At 52.0% G+C, this 22,571-nt stretch overlaps 10 protein-coding genes across 10 annotated transcripts; 6 read left to right on the plus strand and 4 right to left on the minus strand.

Annotated features, from left to right (window-relative positions):
* Nucleotides 1–64: 64 nt before the first annotated feature.
* Nucleotides 65–1,429, plus strand: M438DRAFT_274419 (WD40 repeat-like protein; the record flags this gene model as incomplete). Its single annotated transcript, XM_029900710.1, has 1 exon — nucleotides 65–1,429. One exon carries the CDS (start codon nucleotides 65–67, stop codon nucleotides 1,427–1,429), a length of 1,365 nt encoding a protein of 454 aa, XP_029760242.1.
* Nucleotides 1,430–1,545: 116 nt separating this feature from the next.
* Nucleotides 1,546–2,800, minus strand: M438DRAFT_375016 (putative autophagy protein Apg5; the record flags this gene model as incomplete). Its single annotated transcript, XM_029908541.1, has 5 exons — nucleotides 1,546–1,736; nucleotides 1,803–1,994; nucleotides 2,094–2,181; nucleotides 2,253–2,582; nucleotides 2,678–2,800. The coding sequence occupies 5 exons, from the start codon at nucleotides 2,798–2,800 to the stop codon at nucleotides 1,546–1,548; spliced, it is 924 nt and encodes a 307-aa protein (XP_029760243.1).
* Nucleotides 2,801–3,624: 824 nt separating this feature from the next.
* On the plus strand, nucleotides 3,625–4,365 carry M438DRAFT_375017 (DMRL synthase family protein; the record flags this gene model as incomplete). The annotated part of the gene is made up of 3 exons (XM_029908542.1): nucleotides 3,625–3,667; nucleotides 3,724–3,828; nucleotides 3,878–4,365. The coding sequence occupies 3 exons, from the start codon at nucleotides 3,625–3,627 to the stop codon at nucleotides 4,363–4,365; spliced, it is 636 nt and encodes a 211-aa protein (XP_029760244.1).
* A 977-nt stretch (nucleotides 4,366–5,342) lies between these two features.
* M438DRAFT_346135 (histone H3-K4 methyltransferase Set1) lies at nucleotides 5,343–9,347 on the plus strand. The gene is made up of 3 exons (XM_029905603.1): nucleotides 5,343–5,718; nucleotides 5,813–8,939; nucleotides 8,999–9,347. Exons 1-3 carry the CDS (start codon nucleotides 5,377–5,379, stop codon nucleotides 9,100–9,102), a joined length of 3,573 nt encoding a protein of 1,190 aa, XP_029760245.1. The 5' UTR covers nucleotides 5,343–5,376; the 3' UTR covers nucleotides 9,103–9,347.
* Nucleotides 9,348–9,943: 596 nt separating this feature from the next.
* On the plus strand, nucleotides 9,944–13,338 carry M438DRAFT_365868 (calcium ATPase). The gene is made up of 5 exons (XM_029907833.1): nucleotides 9,944–10,166; nucleotides 10,219–10,376; nucleotides 10,434–11,036; nucleotides 11,091–12,803; nucleotides 12,857–13,338. Exons 1-5 carry the CDS (start codon nucleotides 10,049–10,051, stop codon nucleotides 13,262–13,264), a joined length of 3,000 nt encoding a protein of 999 aa, XP_029760246.1. The 5' UTR covers nucleotides 9,944–10,048; the 3' UTR covers nucleotides 13,265–13,338.
* A 168-nt stretch (nucleotides 13,339–13,506) lies between these two features.
* On the plus strand, nucleotides 13,507–14,978 carry M438DRAFT_365869 (PCI-domain-containing protein). The gene is made up of 2 exons (XM_029907834.1): nucleotides 13,507–13,701; nucleotides 13,754–14,978. The coding sequence occupies exons 1-2, from the start codon at nucleotides 13,512–13,514 to the stop codon at nucleotides 14,830–14,832; spliced, it is 1,269 nt and encodes a 422-aa protein (XP_029760247.1). The 5' UTR covers nucleotides 13,507–13,511; the 3' UTR covers nucleotides 14,833–14,978.
* A 147-nt stretch (nucleotides 14,979–15,125) lies between these two features.
* Nucleotides 15,126–18,944, minus strand: M438DRAFT_397589 (DNA mismatch repair protein Msh6). Its single transcript, XM_029909314.1, has 3 exons — nucleotides 18,650–18,944; nucleotides 17,055–18,598; nucleotides 15,126–17,004 (listed from the first exon to the last, which is right to left on the minus strand). The coding sequence occupies exons 1-3, from the start codon at nucleotides 18,879–18,881 to the stop codon at nucleotides 15,241–15,243; spliced, it is 3,540 nt and encodes a 1,179-aa protein (XP_029760248.1). The 5' UTR covers nucleotides 18,882–18,944; the 3' UTR covers nucleotides 15,126–15,240.
* Nucleotides 18,945–19,707: 763 nt separating this feature from the next.
* M438DRAFT_397590 (phosphoglycerate mutase-like protein) lies at nucleotides 19,708–20,997 on the plus strand (the record flags this gene model as incomplete). Its single annotated transcript, XM_029909315.1, has 1 exon — nucleotides 19,708–20,997. The coding sequence occupies one exon, from the start codon at nucleotides 19,708–19,710 to the stop codon at nucleotides 20,995–20,997; it is 1,290 nt and encodes a 429-aa protein (XP_029760249.1).
* M438DRAFT_346139 (UMP-CMP kinase-like protein) lies at nucleotides 20,988–22,347 on the minus strand. The gene has a single exon (XM_029905604.1). It carries the CDS (start codon nucleotides 22,026–22,028, stop codon nucleotides 21,363–21,365), a length of 666 nt encoding a protein of 221 aa, XP_029760250.1. The 5' UTR covers nucleotides 22,029–22,347; the 3' UTR covers nucleotides 20,988–21,362.
* M438DRAFT_375024 (uncharacterized protein) lies at nucleotides 22,032–22,388 on the minus strand (the record flags this gene model as incomplete). Its single annotated transcript, XM_029908543.1, has 1 exon — nucleotides 22,032–22,388. The coding sequence occupies one exon, from the start codon at nucleotides 22,386–22,388 to the stop codon at nucleotides 22,032–22,034; it is 357 nt and encodes a 118-aa protein (XP_029760251.1).
* Nucleotides 22,389–22,571: the final 183 nt, after the last annotated feature.

Consider the following 22,571-nt stretch of genomic DNA (forward strand, 5'->3'; position numbering starts at 1 on the left):
CGCTCCTTCTTGACCGAGGATCGATTATGACAGTATCCAGACTCGAAGATGATTATGTTGCCGGATGAACTCCTTCCTGCTCAATCGTGCTCTAGGTAGCGTTAACCCAGCCGCCCTTGCGCGATCGCAAAACACACGCCTTGTGTACTCGATCCAGCCCGCCAGTCATGTTTCGCTGAGCATTACTCCTCCGGACACTGAGAACGATGAAGACGCGCTTCAGAATGGTATAGCGCATCCAGCTGGCGTAAACAGCATCACGGTCGACAAGTTTGAGGGGCGCTATCTCTTATCTGGCGGCGCAGACTCATCGATTGGCATCTGGGATCTCGAAACACCGACGAACCAAGCCGACGAGACACGCATCATTCAACCACTCGGATACGCCTCGAAGACATCAAAGACGGCAAACTTCGGAATCACACATGTCTCTTTCTATCCCTTTGATTCGTTGGCATTCCTGTCTAGCAGCTACGACCACTCGTTGAAGCTGTACTCATCTGAGACGCTCGAAACTTCTGCCTCCTTTGACCTCGAAGCCGTTGTTTACTCACATGCCCTCTCGCCAATCGCGTCGCATCTACTGGTAGCATGTGCAACGCAAAACCCCGCCGTGCGCCTCGTCGATCTTCGTTCTGGCGCCAGCACCCATTCGCTTGCTGGTCACAGCGGTGCCGTGCTATCGACCGCCTGGCATCCCAAACGCGAGCATGTACTGGCTAGCGGTGGCTCGGATGGTCTGGTCAGACTCTGGGATATCCGCCGCAGCGCAAGTAGCTTAGGTGTACTTGACATGGAAGACAGTAGGGGCGTCGGCATACATGGAAACACGCTCCGCCGTGAGCGCGGAAGGGCGCACTCGGGCGCCGTGAATGGCGTGACCTGGGACGAAGCAGGAGACTACATCGTCACCTGTGGGCAAGACGACAAGATTCGAGTCTGGAATGCAAACACAGGCGCAAACACCCTGACCAACTTTGGTCCTGCTGTAAAGAGCTCCACCACGTCCACACTGCTACCCCTTGTCAGTCCAAGTCACTTGACGGCTCCAACAAAGGAGATTCTTGTTTACCCAAACCCACGCGAATTACTCGTATACGAGATGCACACTGGAAAGCTGATCAACCGCCTACGAACACCCTCATACGCTTCATCACGCATACAAGTCACAGCAGGGTCAGGCACGCGGAATGTCATGAACAAAACAACAAGTCTCGCCTGGCGAGTCCATAATATCGAACTCTATTCGGGCCACTCCGACGGTACCATTCGATGCTGGAAGCCGAAAACATGGGAAGATTCGCTAGACGAAGAAGACGAGGATGGCGTGGAAGAAGGAGGCGAAGAAGCCATGGAGAGAAAACGCAAGAGAGATGAACTCGACGATATAGTCAATGGCCTCACCAAGCGTCAAGTAACGTACACTTAATGTCTAAATTCGAGCAACGCTGCCAACCGAACCTCTATAATGCTATGGTTCCTTGTGAATCTGCTTTTCTCTTGTCTCCAGTGGCTCATCTTGAACGGGTTGACCCGCTCGCATGCCTACAACATGACAACAACGATATGCAAGAACCCATCCGCAAACGCCGCAGCTCTCATAAGCTCCTCCACAGGCGCACCCATCGGCACAACAGCCCCATGCAACACAGGCGTCGCCAACACCGGATTCCTCCTACTCGGAAACACCGTCGGCAATATCTGATTCAATGCCATCCCCAGTGTATTCGGTTGCCCTAACACCAAGCATCAGTTCATGTTCCCCAACAGTAGTCGAGTACAGTAAACGAGTGCAAACATACGCGTTCCAGAAAATGGAGCAACGAGACTCTGCACAGTTCTTATGCTAGCTTGTATCGTCGAATCTCCTCCTTCTTCCGGATTGATTATCGACGGAGCGGTGGGGAGGTAGATTTTCATTGGGATATTGCGGAGGGGTGTTCCTGGTGGATTGAGCAATTTGTTGTTTATGGTGTTGAATCTTTGAAGGTTGTCTGTTTTGGTTGCACATCTCTGTCAATTCTACATTCTCGATGGCTACGAGAAGGTTTAATGAGGAGGTAGGAAGGAGCAGAGGAACGCAACAAACTTACGCGTCTTCACAGCTTCCCATAGCACATCGGAGTCGTTCTTACTCAATCCCATGTACACATTTCCTTTGCCGTTGCGGATGACATCTGCCTATTTCCCCTCCGTCATCAGCAAATAACTTCTCTTCAACCCTTCATTCTGCTTCAGAGCAAAAAACTCACCTCTTTAACTCCATTAACGAAACAGTCTCTCACCACCTTACCTTCTGCGTCCAATCCCATCAGCTCTGGAGGAAACTCTTGCACTCTGAGTTCTAGTTTCCAAGGTAGTGTTTCCTCTGCGTCTACCTCATCGTCGTCAGGATTTGCTGGTGGGGCTCCAGAAAATAGGTCGTATAGTAGTCCAACGGGATGGTGATATTTCAACGGCACTCCTTGGAATGACAACCATAGTTCATGAGGTGGAGTAGATGGATTTATCAAGGAGGGAGCAAAAAAGGCGTGGAGACGGGGGAGCAAGAAGGGGAGGTATGATAGGCGGGGGAGGTTGATCTAGTAGAATGTCAGACGATAATGGTTTTCTCATTGTTCTCTGTTTCTTTCTAATTGGCCTCGAGTGAGAAAGAAAGTGAGAGGATGTAATATACCAAATACGGATCTGTTTCGTCGTATGTTCTGCAATCTGCATTTGCCAGTCGAATCTCGAGTGGCAGACTGCCGTCCCAGACTTTCTTTTGTATCTTTGCGATCGCTAAGAGTGGGGTCGCCATATCTTCGTGACTGGCGCTTGAAGGACGATGGAAGGGGTCAATGTTATAAGATCATTACGTGTATGTGTGAAAGCGGTGTTGCGTCTTGATATGGTGGGAAGCGACTCGAGCGTCCGAGGGTCGTTGCTGGAGCCTACACGCTATGAACAGGGTCACCCCTAAAACAACGTCGAGAAGTAAAATTTGATAACCAAGCACCATATTTGTAAAATAATGAGTTTGGGTTAATTCCAAGCAAATTGTGAACAACGGCGATTATATATAGTAGTTGGTTGCCAGTAGTAGCTTGTTCATCTGGCGGTAGGACGCGAGTGAAGACTGAAGTCACATCGTGGTCAAACTCAGGAGCCCTCCCGATGCACATGCGTCTCAAGGTTTCTCCTCATCTAGCATTGCTCTCCAGTATGAACATGATAGTAACACTTACCTCGACTCTATGTAGGGTTCTAAAGTTGTGATACTCTGCTTTCTTGGACGGGAGAGTGACCGCAAGCTCGATGAGGCCTATGCGAGGCCAGCATGAGAGGTGGTCTTCGTGCTAATGAGAATTTGACGCAGAGCTCATGACTTGAACGGGTGACCATTCATATGTAGTCCCTTATTTCGAACCAGACCATCATCAAATATAAGGTTGGTTTTCCCATGGCATATGTTGTACTAAATTCGGCGAAAGATGGTGTTGAAAGATGGTGTTCGAGGGAGCTTCGATCCCCCCCCCACCCCCACTCTGACGTTGCGCGGCACTGCCCAAGCCAGTGAACCCTTGAATGTGGAAGCTGAACTCTTTCCAACCAACACAACAAACGCACAATCAGCACAACAACATGTCAGGAATCAAAGGAATCGGCGAGACCAAGCAGTACGACGGTCAGCCATCCTCTTCGGCATCCCAAGCATGCGCAGAGGTTGTTGACAATTGACAGGCTCGAAACTCCGCGTCGGTATCGTGCACGCTCGATGGAATACCAAGATCATTGATGCCCTTCTTGAGGGCGCAAAGAAGAAGCTCGCCGAAGCAGGCGTTCCTGGTATCTAGGCACGAGCCATCACACGCATGGTGAAGCTGACAAAGTGCAGAGAGCAACATTGAGATCCAGACAGTGCCCGGCAGCTACGAACTCCCCTACGCAGTACAGCAGATGTACGCCTGCTCGCAAGCCCAAGCATCCTCGGCCAACTCGACGTTGCTGAGCTCTGCCACCGACCTCCTCTCTTCGTCGACGACCGACCTCTCACTCAAGGACAAGGAGGGCAGCGGAAGCACAGCCGCAAACAAGCCCTTTGACGCCATCATTGCAATCGGCGTTCTGATCAAGGGCTCGACCATGCACTTCGAATACATCTCGGACGCCGTGAGCCACGCCCTCATGAAGCTTCAATTGGACATTGGCATTCCTGTCGTCTTTGGACTGCTCACTCTGTTGACGGAAGAGCAAGGACTTGAGCGTGCTGGCCTCGTGTCAGGCTCGAAATACCACAACCATGGCGAAGACTGGGGTGCAGCCGCCGTCGAGCTGGGCGTCAAGAGAAGGGGCTGGCAGGAGGAGAAGACATTCATCCAATAGAAGAGCAAGGGACAAGGCTCCTTGGGGAGGTAGAAAATTCAAACAAGTTCAATTCCGTCGTACAAGGATAAGACAAGGTGGAAAGACGACTGTCTGGGACTGTACTGCTGTTTGCTCATCAAACGGCAGCATCTTGTCCAGCCACAGCCACCGCTGTCCAACCAGGACAATCTAGATGAGCGGCAGCGCTGGACCCGTGAGATATACACTGGCAAGAAGATCAACTGCGATTTGCACATGCGTACTCTTCTGAAGCAGTGACAATGAGAGCGGCATGCACAGCTGTATGTACGCCACAGCTGTATGTACGCCAGCAGCGGCGCTTGGACCACATCACCAAGAAAGGCCCGTCATCGGCATCCGTGCACCATGCCAGCCGTCGCAAAGTCCAAGTTGATTATCGACAACAGACACGGTTTTGTAGCCATCCCACCATTCATTTGTTCAGCCTGCCCGCCTGTTGCTCCTTGAACACATCATCTGACTGTGGCAGCTATTGCTCTCTCAGCCATAGTGCTCATATCTGGCCTGCGCCCCAGGTCGGCGCCCCGTCCCCATTCCTCGAGGGCCCCTGTCGTCGCCAAAAGCCATTGTTTCAGTCCATCTTCACGACATCACCACTAACACTCACCGTCTTGTCATTCATCGCCGGCGCCTCCAGCTCTGCTTCACTTGCGCCGTCCGACGCCTGACCATCTTAGAGCCCCGGAGCTTGGCCCACCACCGACAATACAAAGTGCCACCGCTGACCTCGCCTCAGCTTTGTGTATCCGATGCCTGGTTGTTGATTGAGGTGCTACCTTTGCCTGTAACTGCCTAGTTAGCATGGCGTATCCCCAAGTCCAGGCTGCCGACACTTCGGCCAACATGTCTTCTTCAGACTCGGAAGCACGCGACTCGGGCGATCTGCTGAATGGCATCGGCTCAACCAGCTCCCTCACAAGCACCGTCTCTTCCATCTTCAGCGCTGATACTCAGGCCCGCAAGAGAAATGTCCATTCCTCGGCTGCCATGGCCGCCTTGACTCCTCTCACATATCCTGCTTCGTCTCCAGGCATATCGCGTTCTCCACTGACTTCCTCAAAACCCTACCACAACTCGACTCAGCCAGACCCATCACCTCTTGGTATCCCCGTCGCAGATGCTCCTCAAGACGCTTCCGAAAATGCCTCTCCTCGACCTTCTTCTCCGAGAGAACGTCCCCAAATCATGCCTCCGATCGGCCAAGCAAAAGGGTACAGAGTGGTTTATGATCCTTTAGTATTGGACGAAAAGGACAAGGAAAAATACGACAAGCTCAACGAGAAAGAGAAGAAGGGCTTAAAAGTCAAGATCGCGTCTTTCGGGACCGAGGTACGTTTGGACATTTTTATGATTGCTGAGCTTGTTGATATCCTACCACAAAATAAACCATTCTGTACCCTGAAGCTGATGGGTTGAAAAATAGTCACACCAAGAATCTCCGCCTCCAGACCCCAGGCTAGCCATTGTAGGCTACACGTCAGGCAAGGCTGTACCAGTCAAGGTTCATTCGAAATGGAGACTTCGCATCGCACAACACGCCTTGAAACCATATGCGTACGATAAGGCTTCGACGATCGGACCCGCCCCGCCGAAACAAATTGTCGTACACAGTTTTGATCCTTTCACGCCCGAATCCCAACTCAAATCCTTCTTCGCGAGCTTTGGAGACATTGCCGAGTTTCGCAATCAGACAGATCCGAATACTGGAAGTCTTCTGGGAATTTGCCTGATCAAGTACAAAGACAGCAAACCGGTCAAAGGCGTGTCGGTGTCTGCCGCCAATGCTGCAAAGCGTGCCGAGAAGGAAGCGCATAATGGACGCATCGGCTTGACACAGGTCAAAGTCGAGCGCGATCGCGAAGGACGCAGATGCCGAAGATATATCGAGTTCAAGCTCAAGAAGGAAGCCGCCCGACACGCTCTTCCTACTCCTTCGATAGCCGCCGAGTCAGCCGCTTCTTCGACACCAGTGCCACCACCTCCTCCGCCACCGCCAGGTGCTCGCGAAGAGGCGAAGCCTGTCCCAGCGAACACGCCGAAAGCTCCCAAGGGGCCAGCATCGAAACGAGAACAAGGAAAACGAGAACGAGCGGCCGAGTCGGAACAGCCCTCGACTGCAAAGGAACGCGACACTGGACGATCAATCGTTGAATCAGAGGCGATATTGGCCAAGATCAAACGAAAGCCGTACATATTCATTTCGCGTGATAGCGTGCCTGTGCTTGGCTCCACTGTTCCTCATCTTAAGAAGAGATTTAAGGCATATGACTGGCGAGAGATTCGCGTCGACAAGACAGGTTACTTTGTCATTTTCGACGACTCTAAGCGCGGCGAAGACGAGACGGTCAGGTGTTTCAAGGAGTGCAACAACGGTCCAATGTTTACTTACAAGATGGCTATGGAATGCCAGCAGTACGGAAACCCCGATTATGTCCGCAGTCCAAGCCCCGAGACTCAGGCTGTCCAAACTCGAAAGAAGGAGGAGATGGATCGGCTGGAACGATGGGCCGCAGAGGATCTGGAAGAAGAAAAGAAAGAAAGAGCTGTTGATTTGGATCCTGTCAAGGGCGCACTTGAACTTCTTCAAGTCGAGTTGCGCAACAAGATCATGGACGACATCAAGAGTCGCATCGTCACTCCAACAATCCACGATTGCCTAGAACCCGCTAGACATGTCGCGAAACGCCAGAAGCTGGATCTTCCAGACCCTGCTGAAAATGAGAACAAGGTGCCGAATTTGTTGTTGAACAAAGCCAGCGACACACCCACCACAACATCCCGAGCCCGAAACGGCCGTCCTTTATCTCACAGCAAGCCTCTGCGCCCGCACGACCCTAACCGTGGACGTCAAGTTACCACGACTGTGTATATGGATGAGCGCCGGAAGCGCCGACCAGCTGCCCGTCCTGCTCACGCCCGTCCATTGCATTATCGTCTACAAAATATGTACAGAGGAGACGACGAAGACGAGGAAGATTCTGACGACGATCGCAAGACCACGATGACTCGAGACACGGAAGACCAAGAGAGCAGACCCCTCAGTCGGGCCAGCCGTAACTCAACACCCGTCAGCGTATCTGATTCTATCGACGTACCGACGCCTCCCCATAAAAAGAGAAAGCTGGTGCACAAAGAGAGGGAAATAACACCCGAAGAGCAAGAGACCTTCGCGCCGCATCACAAAGAGCTCCTTGGCGACCTTATCCAGAAAATCCCTGAACGCATGGCAACAAGAGAGCTGGAATTGGTTGTTAGTACGCTTCCTAGGGACTCAAAGTTCCAGGAACGTGCACGAATCGAGCTCCACACCAGACAGCGAGCCAAGTACGATGGCGAGGAGACACCAGCTCCAACAACAGAAACCACAAGAGCGAAGCCGCATGCGTCCACAACCGACACAAACATGGATCAATCAGAAAACCTCGCTGTCAAGCCTGTCAGAAAGGAACCTAGGAGGAAGCGACCGAAATCGAAGAAACAGATCTTCGAGGAACGCGAAGCCGAACGAGCTGCTATGGCTGCTGCCGACGACTCTCAAGCCATGGAAGATGAGAGTCAAGCAGAAGACAGAGACATCGAGCTTGGAGATGCTGAACCAGTCATCGAGGAGGAGGAAGAGGAGGGCGAAGCAAGGCCCCAAGTCGAGTGGGGCGTGTCTACTGACCAGCGACGCAAGACTGTGGAAGACGACGACGATGTTTTCTTGGATATCGACGGTTGGAAGCACATGATCAAAGACGAGGAAGATATGCGATTCCTACAACAAGCCTTGGAAGACGTCTCTGCCGCAGATATCGGAGACATCACCCTCTGGGCTCGCAAACAAAAGGAGATCAAGGCGCTCAACGTCGTCGAGGGTCTTGGATCAGTCTCCGCCGCGGCCAGAATTCTTGGATACTACGTGCCCAACCCTACCGGCTGCGCACGTACTGAAGGAGTCAAGAAGATCTTCGAATCCGAAAAGTCCAAGTACTTACCCCACCGCATTCGTGTTCAGAAGCAACGCGAAGCACGTGAGGCGCAGGCTCAGGAGGATCCGACTGCAGCTGTGGAAGCCGCAAAGGCCGCCGCAGCTGCCAAACTCGCTTCTACCGCCTCGTCCCGCAGCAATCGTGCAAACAACCGACGCTTGGTGAATGATATCAACTTGCAAAAGCAGAACCTCGGTACTACTGGTGCCGAGACGGACGCCATCAAGTTCAACGCGCTTAAGAAACGCAAGAAGCACGTCAAGTTCGACAGATCCGCCATCCACGGTTGGGGCTTATATGCCATGGAGAACATCGCTTTCAACGACCTTATCATCGAGTACGTTGGCGAAAAGGTACGTCAAAAAGTCGCCGACCTTCGCGAAATCAAGTACGACAAGCAAGGCATTGGAAGCAGTTATCTGTTCCGCATGGTGGACGATGAGATTGTCGACGCCACAAAGAAGGGCGGCATTGCCCGTTTTATCAACCACAGTTGCACACCCAACTGCACCGCAAAGATCATCAAGGTCGATGGCACACGAAGAATTGTCATCTATGCTCTCAAGGACATTGCCAAAAGTGAGTTTAGCAAGTGCACTACCATTTCATGAAACATGTTACTGACCAGATGCTCGCAGACGAAGAGCTCACCTATGACTACAAGTTCGAGCGTGAATATGGCAGCGATGATCGTATCCCATGTCTTTGCGGTTCCGTGGGATGTAAGGGATTCCTAAACTAAGGATGCCTCTGGGAAATGGTGTGTTGTATATTAGGTACTCGAGGAAAAACATGCATCAATTGGCGCAAAGGGAGGGACACAAAATGGAGGCCAGGTTTGCATGGAATGTGGTTTTCTCAGCGTTTCAATTGTACGATATTCATCGAAAAGTCCCCTCTGGACTTGTTCTGGCCGGTTGCCAATTCGAACCGGGCCAGGGACAGGACTACATACATGCATGAAATTAATAAGCAAAGTTGCAACAACCTTGATGGAAACATGATTCTGTGACAATTCACGCCCAGCAAAGTACGGAAACACGGCAGCCAGTCCGTTGTACGCGCAATGCATTTGTAAGAATATCATACTAGAGAGGTTCCTTGCAAGATTCTGTTTCTCGTATCTGCCAAGTTTTGTAAAAATGGTCCTGGAAGGACAGATAGGAGCAAGGCCTCGAAAGCTGACATGAAACGTGGAGCTGGAGTGCAGTTATCGAGCACATGGCAGTTGTTATCCAGCGTGGTAAGCCAAGCACCACCAATCGCAATGTTGAGGTACAGAGTCTAGCTAGACATCAAAAGACAAGATGGATTCCAGGGCTTAGCACACATCTACCAAAAGCTTCGTGTTCATGCTGTCTTAGTGAAAATGTGCTCTGATCATGACATGATCTTGAAATTCTACTGCATCAAGTATGGGCATGTGTTTACGGAGAAGAGACATGTGCTGCTGGATAAGCATACCTAGGTACCCGCTTTCCGAAAACGGCGACAATGATGCTTGGCAAGCCAGCCCCTACCGGCATTTGTAGGCTAGAGTGGCATAACTTACTAACGATAAGTACAGGTGGTTTCTTGAAACCAAAGAAACTTCTGGATTTTCGATTCAAGTACAACAAGGCTAGGAAGGGACGTGGAAGTAATAGCTTCCTCCTCGACTGACTTTGTACTGCTCCAAGTTCGCCAACATGGACAACGCGTACGTGCAATCGGCACCTGCAGTGCTGAAGCACTTTGATGTACAAGAAGGCTCGGGTCTTTCCAACACTTCAGTCACGGAATCGAGGCTGAAGCATGGTCGCAATGGTTCGTTTTTCTGCTCACGCATACTCTGAACAAGTGCTAACCGTCCTGCCAGCTCTTCCCGAAGACCCGCCAACACCGCTATGGGAACTCATCTTGGAACAATTCAAGGACCAGCTGGTCATCATCCTGCTTGCCTCGGCCGCCGTATCTTTCGTCCTCGCCCTGTTCGAGGATAGCGACGACTGGACCGTCTTTGTCGACCCCATCGTAGTACGTTCTGCATTGCGCCCTGCGACTTTGGATTCGTTTCTGACCAGTACCCCCTAGATTCTCACTATCCTCATTCTCAACGCCGTCGTCGGAGTATCGCAAGAATCGTCCGCCGAAAAGGCAATCGCAGCACTTCAAGAGTACTCGGCCAACGAGGCCAAGGTCGTACGCAATGGCAAGGTTCAGCGCATCAAGGCAGACGAATTGGTTCCTGGAGACATCATCAAGGTGGCCGTGGGTGACCGCATTCCTGCCGACTGCAGAGTCCTGTCCATCCACAGCAACAGCTTCCGCATCGACCAGAGTATCTTGACCGGAGAGAGTGAGAGTGTTGGCAAGGACACAGATGCTATCAAGGATGCGAACGCCGTCAAGCAGGACCAGGTCAACATGCTCTTCTCAGGTACTACTGTTGTTACTGGAAACGCTACGGCCGTCGTCGTTCTGACCGGTTCCAACACTGCGATCGGCGACATCCACGAAAACATCACCTCCCAGATCTCGCAGCCCACCCCTCTCAAGGAGAAACTCAACGACTTCGGTGACACTTTGGCCAAGGTCATTACTGTCATCTGCATCCTTGTCTGGCTCATCAACATTCCCCACTTCAACGACCCTGCCCACGGCTCTTTCGCCAAGGGTGCCATTTACTACTTGAAGGTAAGATGCAGCTGCATGCCGTGTTTCTTGAGATTTGACTGACGATTACTTTAGATTGCCGTGTCGCTTGGTGTCGCTGCTATCCCTGAAGGTCTCGCCGTTGTTATCACCACCTGCCTGGCTCTGGGAACCCGCAAGATGGCTGCCAAGAACGCTGTTGTCCGTAGTCTTCCTTCGGTCGAGACTCTCGGAAGCTGCAGTGTCATCTGCTCAGACAAGACTGGAACTCTTACCACCAACCAGATGAGCGTCAACAAGGTCGTCTTCATCAACGAGTCGGGCTCTGGCCTCGAAGAACTCACCGTTGAAGGATCTAGCTTTGCCCCTGAAGGTGCCATTACTACTTCGACCGGACAAACTCTTGAGAATGCCGCAACTTCCTCGTCCACCATTGCTCAGATCGCCGAAGTCGCCGCCCTTTGTAACGATGCACGTCTTGCTTATGACAGCGAGAAGGGCGTCTACAACAACGTCGGTGAGGCAACCGAAGGCGCTCTGAGAGTCTTGGCCGAGAAGATTGGCACCAGAGACGCATCCGTCAACTCTGCAAGATCCACCCTCGCACCTGAAGAAAGAATCCACCACGCCAGCAAGCACTGGGAAACCAGCACCCCTCGTTTGGCCACCTACGAATTTGCTCGCGACAGAAAGAGTATGTCTGTCTTGGTTCAAGATGGCTCATCTCAGCGTCTTCTCGTCAAGGGTGCCCCTGAGTCTATCATTGCTAGATGTAGATACGTTCTGCTCGGATCCAAGGGCACCAGAATGGCGCTCACTGACAACGTCTCTGCTCTTCTCTCCAAGGAAGTTGTTGACTATGGTAACCGTGGACTCCGCATCATGGCTCTTGCCAGCGTCGACAACGTCACTTCTCCTCTGTTGAAGCAAGCCAAGACCTCTCCTGAATACGCTCAGCTCGAACAAAACATGACTCTTATTGGCCTTGTTGGTATGCTCGACCCTCCTCGTCCCGAGGTGGCTGACAGCATCCGCAAGTGCCGTGAGGCAGGTATCCGTGTCGTCGTCATCACCGGTGACAACCAGAACACCGCCGAGACCATCTGTCGCCAGATTGGCGTCTTCGGTACCGATGAGGATCTGACCGGCAAGAGTTTCACTGGCCGCCAATTCGATGACCTCAGTGATGCCGACAAGCTCAAGGCTGCTAAGAACGCTTCTCTCTTCTCCCGTACCGAACCCACTCACAAGTCCAAGTTGGTTGACCTTCTCCAGTCTGCTGGTGAGGTTGTTGCCATGACTGGTGACGGTGTCAACGACGCTCCCGCCTTGAAGAAGGCCGACATTGGTGTCGCCATGGGTAGCGGTACTGATGTAGCCAAGCTTGCTGCAGACATGGTCCTTGCTGACGACAACTTTGCAACCATCGAGGCCGCTGTCGAAGAGGGCAGAAGCATCTACAACAACACTCAACAATTTATCCGTTACCTGATCTCGTCCAACATCGGCGAGGTCGTGTCCATCTTCTTGACTGCAGCCATGGGTATGCCCGAGGCTCTGATTCCTGTCCAGCTTCTCTGGGTCAACCTGGTTACCGATGGTCTTCCGGCTACTGCACTCTCCTTCAACCCCGCTGACCATGATATCATGAAGCGTCTTCCTCGCAAGCGTGATGAAGCTCTTATTGGTGGCTGGCTCTTCTTCAGATACATGGTGATTGGTACCTATGTTGGTATCGCCACTGTTGGAGGTTACGCATGGTACTTCATGTTCAGCGAGGCCGGACCCAAGGTCAGCGCTCACGCATTGGTAAGTCTCCAGGGTTATCTTGACGTTGATGACCTCATGCTAATATGTACCAGACGCATTTCCACTCTTGCAGCATTTTTGAGCACCCTATCGACTGCCTCATGTTCACTGACTACAGATCCAAGACTGCATCGACCGTCTCCTTGTCCATCTTGGTTGTGATTGAGATGCTCAACGCCATGAACGCTCTGTCTTCGTCGGAGAGTTTGTTGACCCTTCCTCTCTGGAAGAACATGATGCTCGTATATGCAATCTGCTTGAGCATGGCACTGCACTTTGCACTGCTTTACACACCGTTCTTGCAGGGTATTTTCGGCATTGTTCCCCTTGGTTGGGAAGAGTGGAAGTTGGTGCTTGCATGGAGTGCCCCTATCATTCTCATTGACGAGGGACTCAAGTTCCTGGAGCGCGCGTTTGTCATGGAGAAGCCGGGCAAGCATATCAAGCCCAAGAAGGAGTAGATTGAGAAAACCACATACATGGCATTAGATGGATCATGTCTGAAGTAGAAGCATTGTCAATAGATGAAAGAATCAAAAAGCGTCCAAAGCAGACTTGCGAAGTTGAGAGAAATGCATAAATGTGGATAATCCCAGTTGTGCGAAGGTGCACAGACCAGCATCGCGGACAAGCGTCGAATCGAAATTGTTGGACAGCGAGCAATTGCTAGACGAGCGCGACGCATTCGACGCAACCACATACACAACCATGGCCAACACACTTTTGATCGAAGGAACCTTTGAGGAGTTGAGCGAGGAGCTCGCCGTCTACATCGATGGACTCAGCCAGTCGTCGGTCCAGTCAGAGATTGCGCCGCTGTTGAAGGACGGCAACAAGGTGGATGCGCTCAAGAAGATTGTCACTGCCAGCAGCGCCCTGAACAGCGCTCCCGAGAGAGGTGTGTCGCTCTTTCCTGACCGAAAACATACAGCCATTAACCCTGCTTCCAGAATTCGTCGCCGCATACAACCTCCTTGTGCACCTCGTACACCAGTCCGGAAGCCCCGACATTTTCCTGCCCAAACTCTGCCAGAACGTCTCTGCCCCCATTACCTCTTCGCCGAACAACGCCACTGGCCTCGCTCTCAACGTCCTCAGCACAATCTTCAACACCCTCTCCCCCGAGCAAGAGAGCCGATACCACGTTCTGTTGGCCATCCTCAAGATTGTGCGCAACAACAGCACCTTCGACCAGTTGACCCCCCAGCTCGCCCAGCTCGAATCATGGCTCGACGCCTGGAACATGGACGCAGCAGACCAGCGCAAGCTGTACTTGGCCGTCAGTGACGTGGCCACCGAAGCCAGCGAGGATGAACAAGCATACCAGTACCTGCTCAAGGCCCTGCGCACCGCCCAGTCGCAAGAAGACGCCAGCTCCGAAGAAGCAAGATCTCTCTCTGTCCGCGCCCTCAAGCAAGCCCTCGTCTCGCCCTCGCACTTTGACTTCCACGACCTGACCCAACTCGACTCGATCCAGGCCCTGCGCCAATCCGAGCCTGTCTGGTTCGAGCTGCTCGAAATCTTCAACGCCCAGCAACTCGACGACTTCAGCGACTTCAACGAGGCCAACCCCGATTTCCTGTCCAAGGCCGACCTCGACACCGCCGCCCTGGAGCGCAAGATGCGTCTGCTCACCCTCTCCAGCATCGCCGCTTCCGCCTCGCAATCCCGCACCCTCCCTTACGACGCCATCACAAAGGCCCTCCAGATCCCCGCTGAAGACGTCGAGATGTGGGCCATCGACGCCGTCCGCGTCGGCCTCGTCGAGGGCAAGCTCTCCCAGCAGGAAAAGACCTTCCTCGTCCACCGTGCCACCTACCGCGTCTTTGGCGAGAACCAGTGGCGCGAAGTCGCTTCTCGCCTCGACATGTGGCGTTCCTCCCTCCAGGGCGTCCTCCGCGTCGTCCGCCAGGAAAAGGAAAACTACATCCGCGACCGTGAGAATGAGCTCCGTGATGCCGAGAACCGCCAGACGGGCAATGGTTACAGACCCAACAAGCAGTACAGAAACGCCGTCGAGGTCGAGTAAGCGTGTCATCTGTTGACAAAAAGAAATGGGTGTCTCTTTCTAACGGTTGTTCTCTATCTCGCGTCTGTTTTATATCATGAGGTCACAAAAATGGATTCTGTTGTTTTCTTGATATCTTTTCTACTACCTTTAGATGCAAAAAGGACAATGACTTTCTTACCAACGTGGTTTCTGCTTTCAATGTGATTTTAAACAATGATATCAACAAGGAAAAAGCGTTGCAGTCTGCTTTGCTTTCAGACGAGGAAGCAAAGGGAAGGCAACGAGAAGGGAAGCAGCGAGAAGTGATCTGTAGGAAAAGCAATCGTTTCGTGATCTCATCATTAATCTATCTAGCAAAAACACGCTCAACTCATTCCCAAGCACCTAGCAAATCGCTCAAGCAATGATCATTCATCCCACCCATATTTACAAGGCAGCAATCGTTCTCCTCAACACCTCAAGACCACGCTCACCGATACATTGCTCACCCTCGGGGACCTCGTTATCGGCGGTCTTGAGCATCCATGCAATATCACTCAACAAACCAAGAGGCAGTTCCCCCTCCTTGCGCTCTTCCGCACGTACCTGAAGACGTCCAGTGTACTCCCATTCCTTTGCTGCGTCTTCCGCACGTTGAATAACAGCATCTGGGATACCGCACATGGCTGCACAATGCATACCGAAACTGCCCTCTGCCACACCGGCCTCGAGTTTGTACAGGAAAGTAATGCGACGCTCAGTGTCGTCGACCATGATCGCCATACGCTTGGGAGAGATCTCAGGGTGCGAACTGAACTCTGCAGCGAGCGAGTGGTAATGAGTAGCGAAGAAACCGAGGCAGCCAGTGTGCGTAGCGACATGATGAAGAACTGCCTGTGCAACAGCGACACCATCGTGACTGCTCGTACCACGACCCAGTTCGTCAAGAATGACCAGCGAACGAGGAGTGGCTTCAGACAAGATCTTCTTCGTTTCGCTCAGCTCCACCATGAATGTACTCTGGCCAGCCAGAATGTTGTCATGGGCTCCCAAACGCGACATGATGCGATCGACGGGGGTCATACGTGCTGCAACGCAAGGCACAAAGCAGCCAACCTGGGCCAGGATAACAGCAATGCAAGCCATACGCAGGACGGTACTCTTACCAGCTGCATTGGCACCTGTCAAGAGATCAATGCTCGGGTTATCACCACCAAGAGCAATATCGTTAGGGATGAAGTCCGAGACCGTATTGAGCATGCATGGGTGACGAAGGTCGGAGAACTCAAGGACACTGCGTTCAGACTCGACAAACTCTGGTCTGCAACTAGGCTCTCCAAGCGAGGCTGATGCCTTGGACAGAGAAATCAGACAATCAAGGTGAGCAACAATCTTGACAGCAGCAAGCCAGATTGCATAGTCTTCGTCAAAGCGGGCGTAGAATCTACCAGCAACTTGCTTGACAATCTGTCCGTGTGTTTCCTGTGCTTCCTTCAAGTCTTGAATGAGACTCTCCAGCTCGGGGAAGTAATAGCGCTTTGCTTTGGCAGTCGAGGACATTTGCTTCCAATTCTTGGGCACATTCTTTGTCTTGATGGGGACTTCAATCTGGTAGATCTCCTTGCCGTTATCGGTATACTTGGCAGCAGATGTTCCCAGCTCGTCGCGACAACGCTTGAGGAGAGACTGCAGCTTGCCTTCGATTTCATCGATAGTGCCTTGGCTTTCATCAAAGTCTTCCTCGACGCCTGCTTGAGGTACAAGAAGATTCTGTTCTTTGGCCTGGTCGCGATCAAAAGCATCAGTCCAGTGAGCCAGGGTTCCAGCTAGGTCGGGCATCGATGATATGAGTTGTCCAAGGACACCTTCGCCCTCACCAAAGCCTGACAAAAGGCTCATTGTGTACTCTATCTGCTCAAAGCCTTCCAGTACCTTGACAAAATCTGAGGCCTTGCATCTGCCTGCGTGGACGCGCGAGATGAGACGCTCGAGATCAGGGATCTTGGATAGAGATGCGGTGAAGCGGTCTGTGATGGTGAGATCGGCGTTCAGTGCCTCCACAGCGTCGAGCCGAGCGTTGATTTTGGCGGTATCTGCCAAAGGATGGCAGACCCACTGACGGAGCATACGCTTGCCAAACGGCGTGATGCAGCGGTTGAGCATAGCAAAAAGCGTACCCTCGACACCACCGTCGTAACTGTTGGCGAAAATCTGTGAAAGGTCAGTCAAATTTCACTATCGCACAAATCAGTTCTGCTCACCTCAAGGTTGATCAAGCTCTGTCCATCAAGCACAAGACTGGTCGCCTTTCTTATCGGGTCATACCAATCGAAGTTGCCAAGCGAGATCAGATCACGCTCAATTTTGAGTGTCTGAAGGTACCAGATTAGAGCACCAAGGGCAGAGAAACACAGTTCCTTCTCTCTGGCTTCCCTGAGCAAGGTAGGCCAGGCATCATCACCACTGTCCTTTTCAGACTCGAAATAGTGTTCTCCTGTAATCTTGAGCGCGGTTTTGTCGGCAGTCAAGAATTCCTTGTCCGGCTTGAGGTAGTTCCAAAGACACGTGGGGCTAGTGTTGTTCTTCAGGATACGTACGGCTTTGGACGAGATGTATGACTTCTCAAGAAGCAGTTCACCCGGTCTTGTCTGAGCAACGAACGTCTCAAACTTGGTCATGTCAACATCATCGACAAAATCGCACAACTGAAATTGAGCCGTTGCAGTGTCGACGAAAGCAATACCAAAGGCAGGTAGTCCATCGACCTCGCGTTCAGTGATGGCAGCACAGTAAGTTGACATGTCGTCCTGCAGCATACCACCGTCGGTGAGAGTTCCAGAAGTCAAGACCGAGGCCAGCTCGCGACGAATGACTTTCTCCTCCTTCTTGGGCTTACCGCCTTTACCAGTCTTTTCATCTCTCTCACGCATGTCTTTGCCGAGAGCGGTCTCCATCTGGTCAACTCTGGCGATTTTGAAGCCCTTGGCAACGAATTGGTTGGCCCAATGATCGAGTGAGGCCTCGGGAACACCGACCATGCGCATATTGACACGATCGGTCATTTTCAGGTCAAACAACTGATGACCAACAGTGGCATCGTTTTCGTACAGTTCGTAGAACTTGCCTTTCTTGAAGAAGACGATTGTGTCCCAGAACTTTGACTTGATCTCCCAATATTGCTTCTCGAAGGGCGAGAACTTTGACCAGGCCAAAGGAGGAATATACAAGGTACGCGGGTCGTAGTCTGGGCTACTAGGCTTGTTGCGGTCTGCGTCCATGATATCGGCCAGCCAAGGATAACGTGAATCGGGTTCGGACATGTGGGCCTTTTGCTTCTTCGCAGGGCCTGACTGTGGCTTGCGTTGAGGGGTCTTTCTGGATGCATATGGCTCGACATTGTCAGGGTCAAAGTTCCATTGTTGGGCGGTTGATGTGGAAGGAATTTCGGGACTCTGGCTTGGTTCGTCTTCTGCGATTGGAGAAGGTTGCTTGGAAGGCTTCCGCGGCTGACTCGACTTCTTACGTCTAATGGGAGCGTCATCTTCGGAAGCATCATCGACGACAAAGTCTTGCATCTCGACATTGTCTGCAGCAGCCATGAGGGCCTCGGTAGCGTCGTCCATTTCGAACTCATCGTCAGAGTCGTCGTCTAGCTTCCGTCTCTTGATAGATCGTCCTGTGGCATTGGAGGAGCGTTGGCGAAGTACGGGCTCCTCGTCTTCGTCATCAGACTCGGCATAGTTGATCTTCTTCTTGCCGTTGCGGACAGGACTTGAAGAAGGGATGGATGGCTTCACTAGCGGTACTGGTGGTAGTCAGCACTTGAATGAGGTAGTGGGATAGGGGGATATTGCACCATTTTCTTTACCGTTGAAGTTGGCAGGAGCAGGGGAAGACTGAGGCGGAGGGCTCGAAGCAGCGACAATGTCACTGGGAGCAGCAGGTGATGAAGCAGGCGCCGTCTTACGCTGGAAGAAGCCCAAGATGCTCTTCTGCTGCTTTGCTGATTGTGATGCCGAGGATGTCGATTTCTGGAGTTTGGGGACACGCGGCGTAGCAATCTCGTTACCCTCAATGCCTCGGGCCATGGTGAACTTGGTAGAATCTGGAATGTCTAGACAATGGTTGACGACCGAAAAGTGGTCGACTCGCCTTCGCTTTGGAGAACGCGCCAGGGTACGCGTTTCAATTTGGCGCGTTTCGGAAATGGCAGATGGCAGGTGCTATCGATAAGCTTTGGCTTTCCCCGACCTCGCTCATCCTTGCCCAAGACACACCCTTCCACGTAGAGTCCAAACTATCCCGTAAGATGCACAAATGACTTCGATCTGGATATGATTTCGATTGAAAGACCATGAAAATGGCCGGTATCCTTTCCTATCTCAATTGTGCATTTTGACAGCAATCATCATAACAGTACCGCGTTTGGCGAGGCAGTCCTACTTATCATGGCTTGCAGACCTTGGACGTAGCTCCTGCTCACGCGATCCACTGCCTCTTCCAGGGAATGCAATTCATCGTCATCTGGCTGCCAACTCGCAGAGTACTGCCCATGCTCGAGAATGGGCTTGATCTACAATTGACCCGATGGCAAGTCTTCAGCAGGCAGCCGATTGTGCTTCTCGATAGACATTCGGGCTTCCTGTCAAAGACATATTCGACATGTTTGCGAGTAACAGTTCTGTGCTGAGCATCAGCAAAACGAGATACCATATCTGCAAAGCATCAATTGCCTTTGCAGTAAGGCTCAATATGGCAGCTAGCGAGATATATACCTGCTTATCAGCACTAATGATAACGCTAGTCAGGTCCCACATGCAGCCCTCCGGCGATCGCCTGCACTCCAGCCGCGGCATTATACATATAAAAATCTACTTGCACCAGATCAAATCATGCCATTGACCAGCAGTTCCCATGTCTTCCCTCTCCTCGTTCGCCTTGCTGGCTCTGGCCCCAGCCGCCGCACATGCTTTCAATCTATACGAGCATCTAGGCAATCTTTCACCTTACTTTACTCCTACAAACACTCCTGCCTCATTACTATCTGGTATCCCAGAATCTTGCTCTGTCGATCGTGCCTTCTTGGTTCATAGACATGGTTCTCGTCAGCCCATCTCATCAGAGCTGCCAACCATCCAGAATCTATCTTACTACATCAACAACAACACTGCTTTATTCAAAAGCCCCAAAGGCCAGCTTCCATCCGAGTTCTCCTTCCTCACCAACGGCTGGTCTAGCAGTTTCACCCTCAACAACCTCTCTGCTTCCGGCCGTCAGCAATTGTTTGACCATGGTGTAGCACTCCGTCTCGATTATCCTTCCCTGTACACTGATACAGTGCTAGCCGGCGACCAAGACCGTGTGGTAGAGAGTGCTCAATGGTTCATGGATGGCTACTTTGGCCGCTACGTTGGGGACGTAGCTGTATTGGACAAGATCGCAGAGAACAATCTCACCGTCTCGTGGATCACTGCGATGGACACCTGCAAGACCTGGGAATATGCCTCCGGTAACGATTTGGTCACCGAATGGGGCAAGGTCTATCTGCCCAAAGTCGCTATTCGTATGAACAAGGCTGTTTCGAGCGCATACCCAGGTGTCAATTTCACTTCGCAGCATGCACATGGAGCTCTTTGGGCATGCGCTTACGGTACTGCTGTATATGGCGTAGGCCGTAGCCCATGGTGTGAGGTCTTCAAGTCTCAAGAGATCCTCGACTTCGAATACGAACTTGACCTCCTGATGAGAGGCGCATTCGGCTACGGACTCCCCACCAACCAAGGCCCTACTCTTGGAAGCCTGCTGATCAGCAACGTCACCACCTTCTTGCAGGGTACTGGTGGTCAAAATCTGTCTCTGAACTTCGCCCACGACACAACCATCGACCTCGGACTCACCGCCCTGGGTCTCGCCCACGACGAAGAATACCCTGCCACTGGCCCTCCCAGTCCCAATCGCAACTGGAGAACAAGCACCCAAGTCCCATTCGGAGCACAAATGCTATTCAAAAGACTCAGCTGCTCTGGCAACGAAACCAGAATCCAGCTTGAGCTCAATGGCGCAAACTTTGATCTCAGCCCTGTTGGCTGCACCTCGGATTACTATGGAACTTGCAAGTTTGCCGATTTTACGGCTTCTGAGAATGTGCAGAAGGCGTTGAATATTACTGATGGTGACGCTACTTGGACTTCGGCATGTACGTAGTCTGGAGATGTTGATATCCACACTCAAAGTTATGTTCCTGTGAACGGGCTGTACGGTCAACTACAGTGTGACCGCTAGACTCTGCACAACAAAAAGAGAAGGCAGTATTTATTATCTGAATATATGATGAAATTTCCCAATTGATGATCCTACGAATTAGATCCGTTCAAAGAGCGTGCGCGAAAACAGTCAAGTACATAGATCCTCCCCTGTTCGGTATGTCGTGTAGATGGCGATTTGAGGAGGGGGCGTACACACATTGATGAGAACCAGCTACTAAGCTGCGAGGCGTTGCCCGTTATGCGGATAGGTAATGTAGGTTTGAAAATGCTTATTAGAAGTCTATGATGAAGCTAGGAAAAAGTCTAGACGAGCTTGATGCCGCGCTGGGTGAAGCCGACCTTGACGTGCTCGTAAACCTCGTCGGGAGTCTGGACAGCCTGGACCTTGACAACACGGCCGTCCTTGTCAAAGTACTCGACAACAGGCATGCTGGTCTCGACGAAAGTTCTGAAACGCTTGCGAATGCTCTCCTCGTTGTCATCGGCTCTGCCACTGGTCTTGCCGCGGTTGATCAGACGCTCCTCCATGACGTGCTCGGGGCACTCGAAGAAGAGGGTGAAGACACTCTTGCAGACAGACTTCTCGAACTGAACAGCCTGGTCCATCTTGCGAGGGAAACCGTCGATGAGGAACTTGTTGATGCCCTCGTTCTTGATAGTGGCCTGCATGGCGTTCTCGAGCAATTGGATAGTAACCTCCATAGGAACAATCTTGCCATCGCGAATGTATTCCTTGATCAAGTCACCGAAGTCGCTACCTTGACGGTCTTGCTCCTCACGCAAAAGGTCACCAGCGGAAAGGTGCTTGAACTTGTAGTCGCGGACGATGTTGCTGCATTGAGTGCCCTTGCCGGCACCGGGACCACCGAGAACGAAGATGACAGTAGCCTCACCGTCGGCGACACCGGTGGGGAACAGAGGCTTGTCGCGGTTCATGGCGGGGATGGTGGGGAGGTTTGCGGGAGCCATTGTTTAATGTTCGGAGTGGAGGTTGGAGTTGAACTCTTTGGCGGGTGGCGGCTTCTTGTCTCGAGGAGGCAGGACGTAGTGAGATTTGCCTTGGCCTTGTCTGGACTTTGACAATTGATAGAAGAGGAAGGAGCCGGTGAAGAAGATGGCTAGGAGGGGGAAGACTGGCAAGGGGGAGTCTGCGTAGGGACCTCTGCGGGGCTTGCGGATCTGAGGGTTGCTGTAGTTGGCGCTGACTTTTGTTTCCTTGGCAGCTTGAGGGTCGACAGGAGCAGGTTCTTGAGCGAGACGACGGATAGATGTAGTGAAGGAGCGGCTCGAGGCAGGTATGCGAGGAAGTGATTTGGATAGGGAGTTCATGATTGCTGGTGGTTCGGGAGAGAGATTACGGGGGTCCGACTGCCATTTCCCTCGTAGGACACAATTCGACCCTGGCCAATCACAGAGCTTGACACGGAATGCCGTCATGCTTGGAATCTCGTCCAATATTCTCGTAAACCCACCAACCCACCACTGTATACCGTCGCCGTCGATCAAAACTGT

Source organism: Aureobasidium pullulans, assembly GCF_000721785.1.
Source record: "Aureobasidium pullulans EXF-150 unplaced genomic scaffold scaffold_10, whole genome shotgun sequence".
NCBI classification, from domain to species: Eukaryota; Fungi; Ascomycota; class Dothideomycetes; order Dothideales; family Saccotheciaceae; genus Aureobasidium; species Aureobasidium pullulans.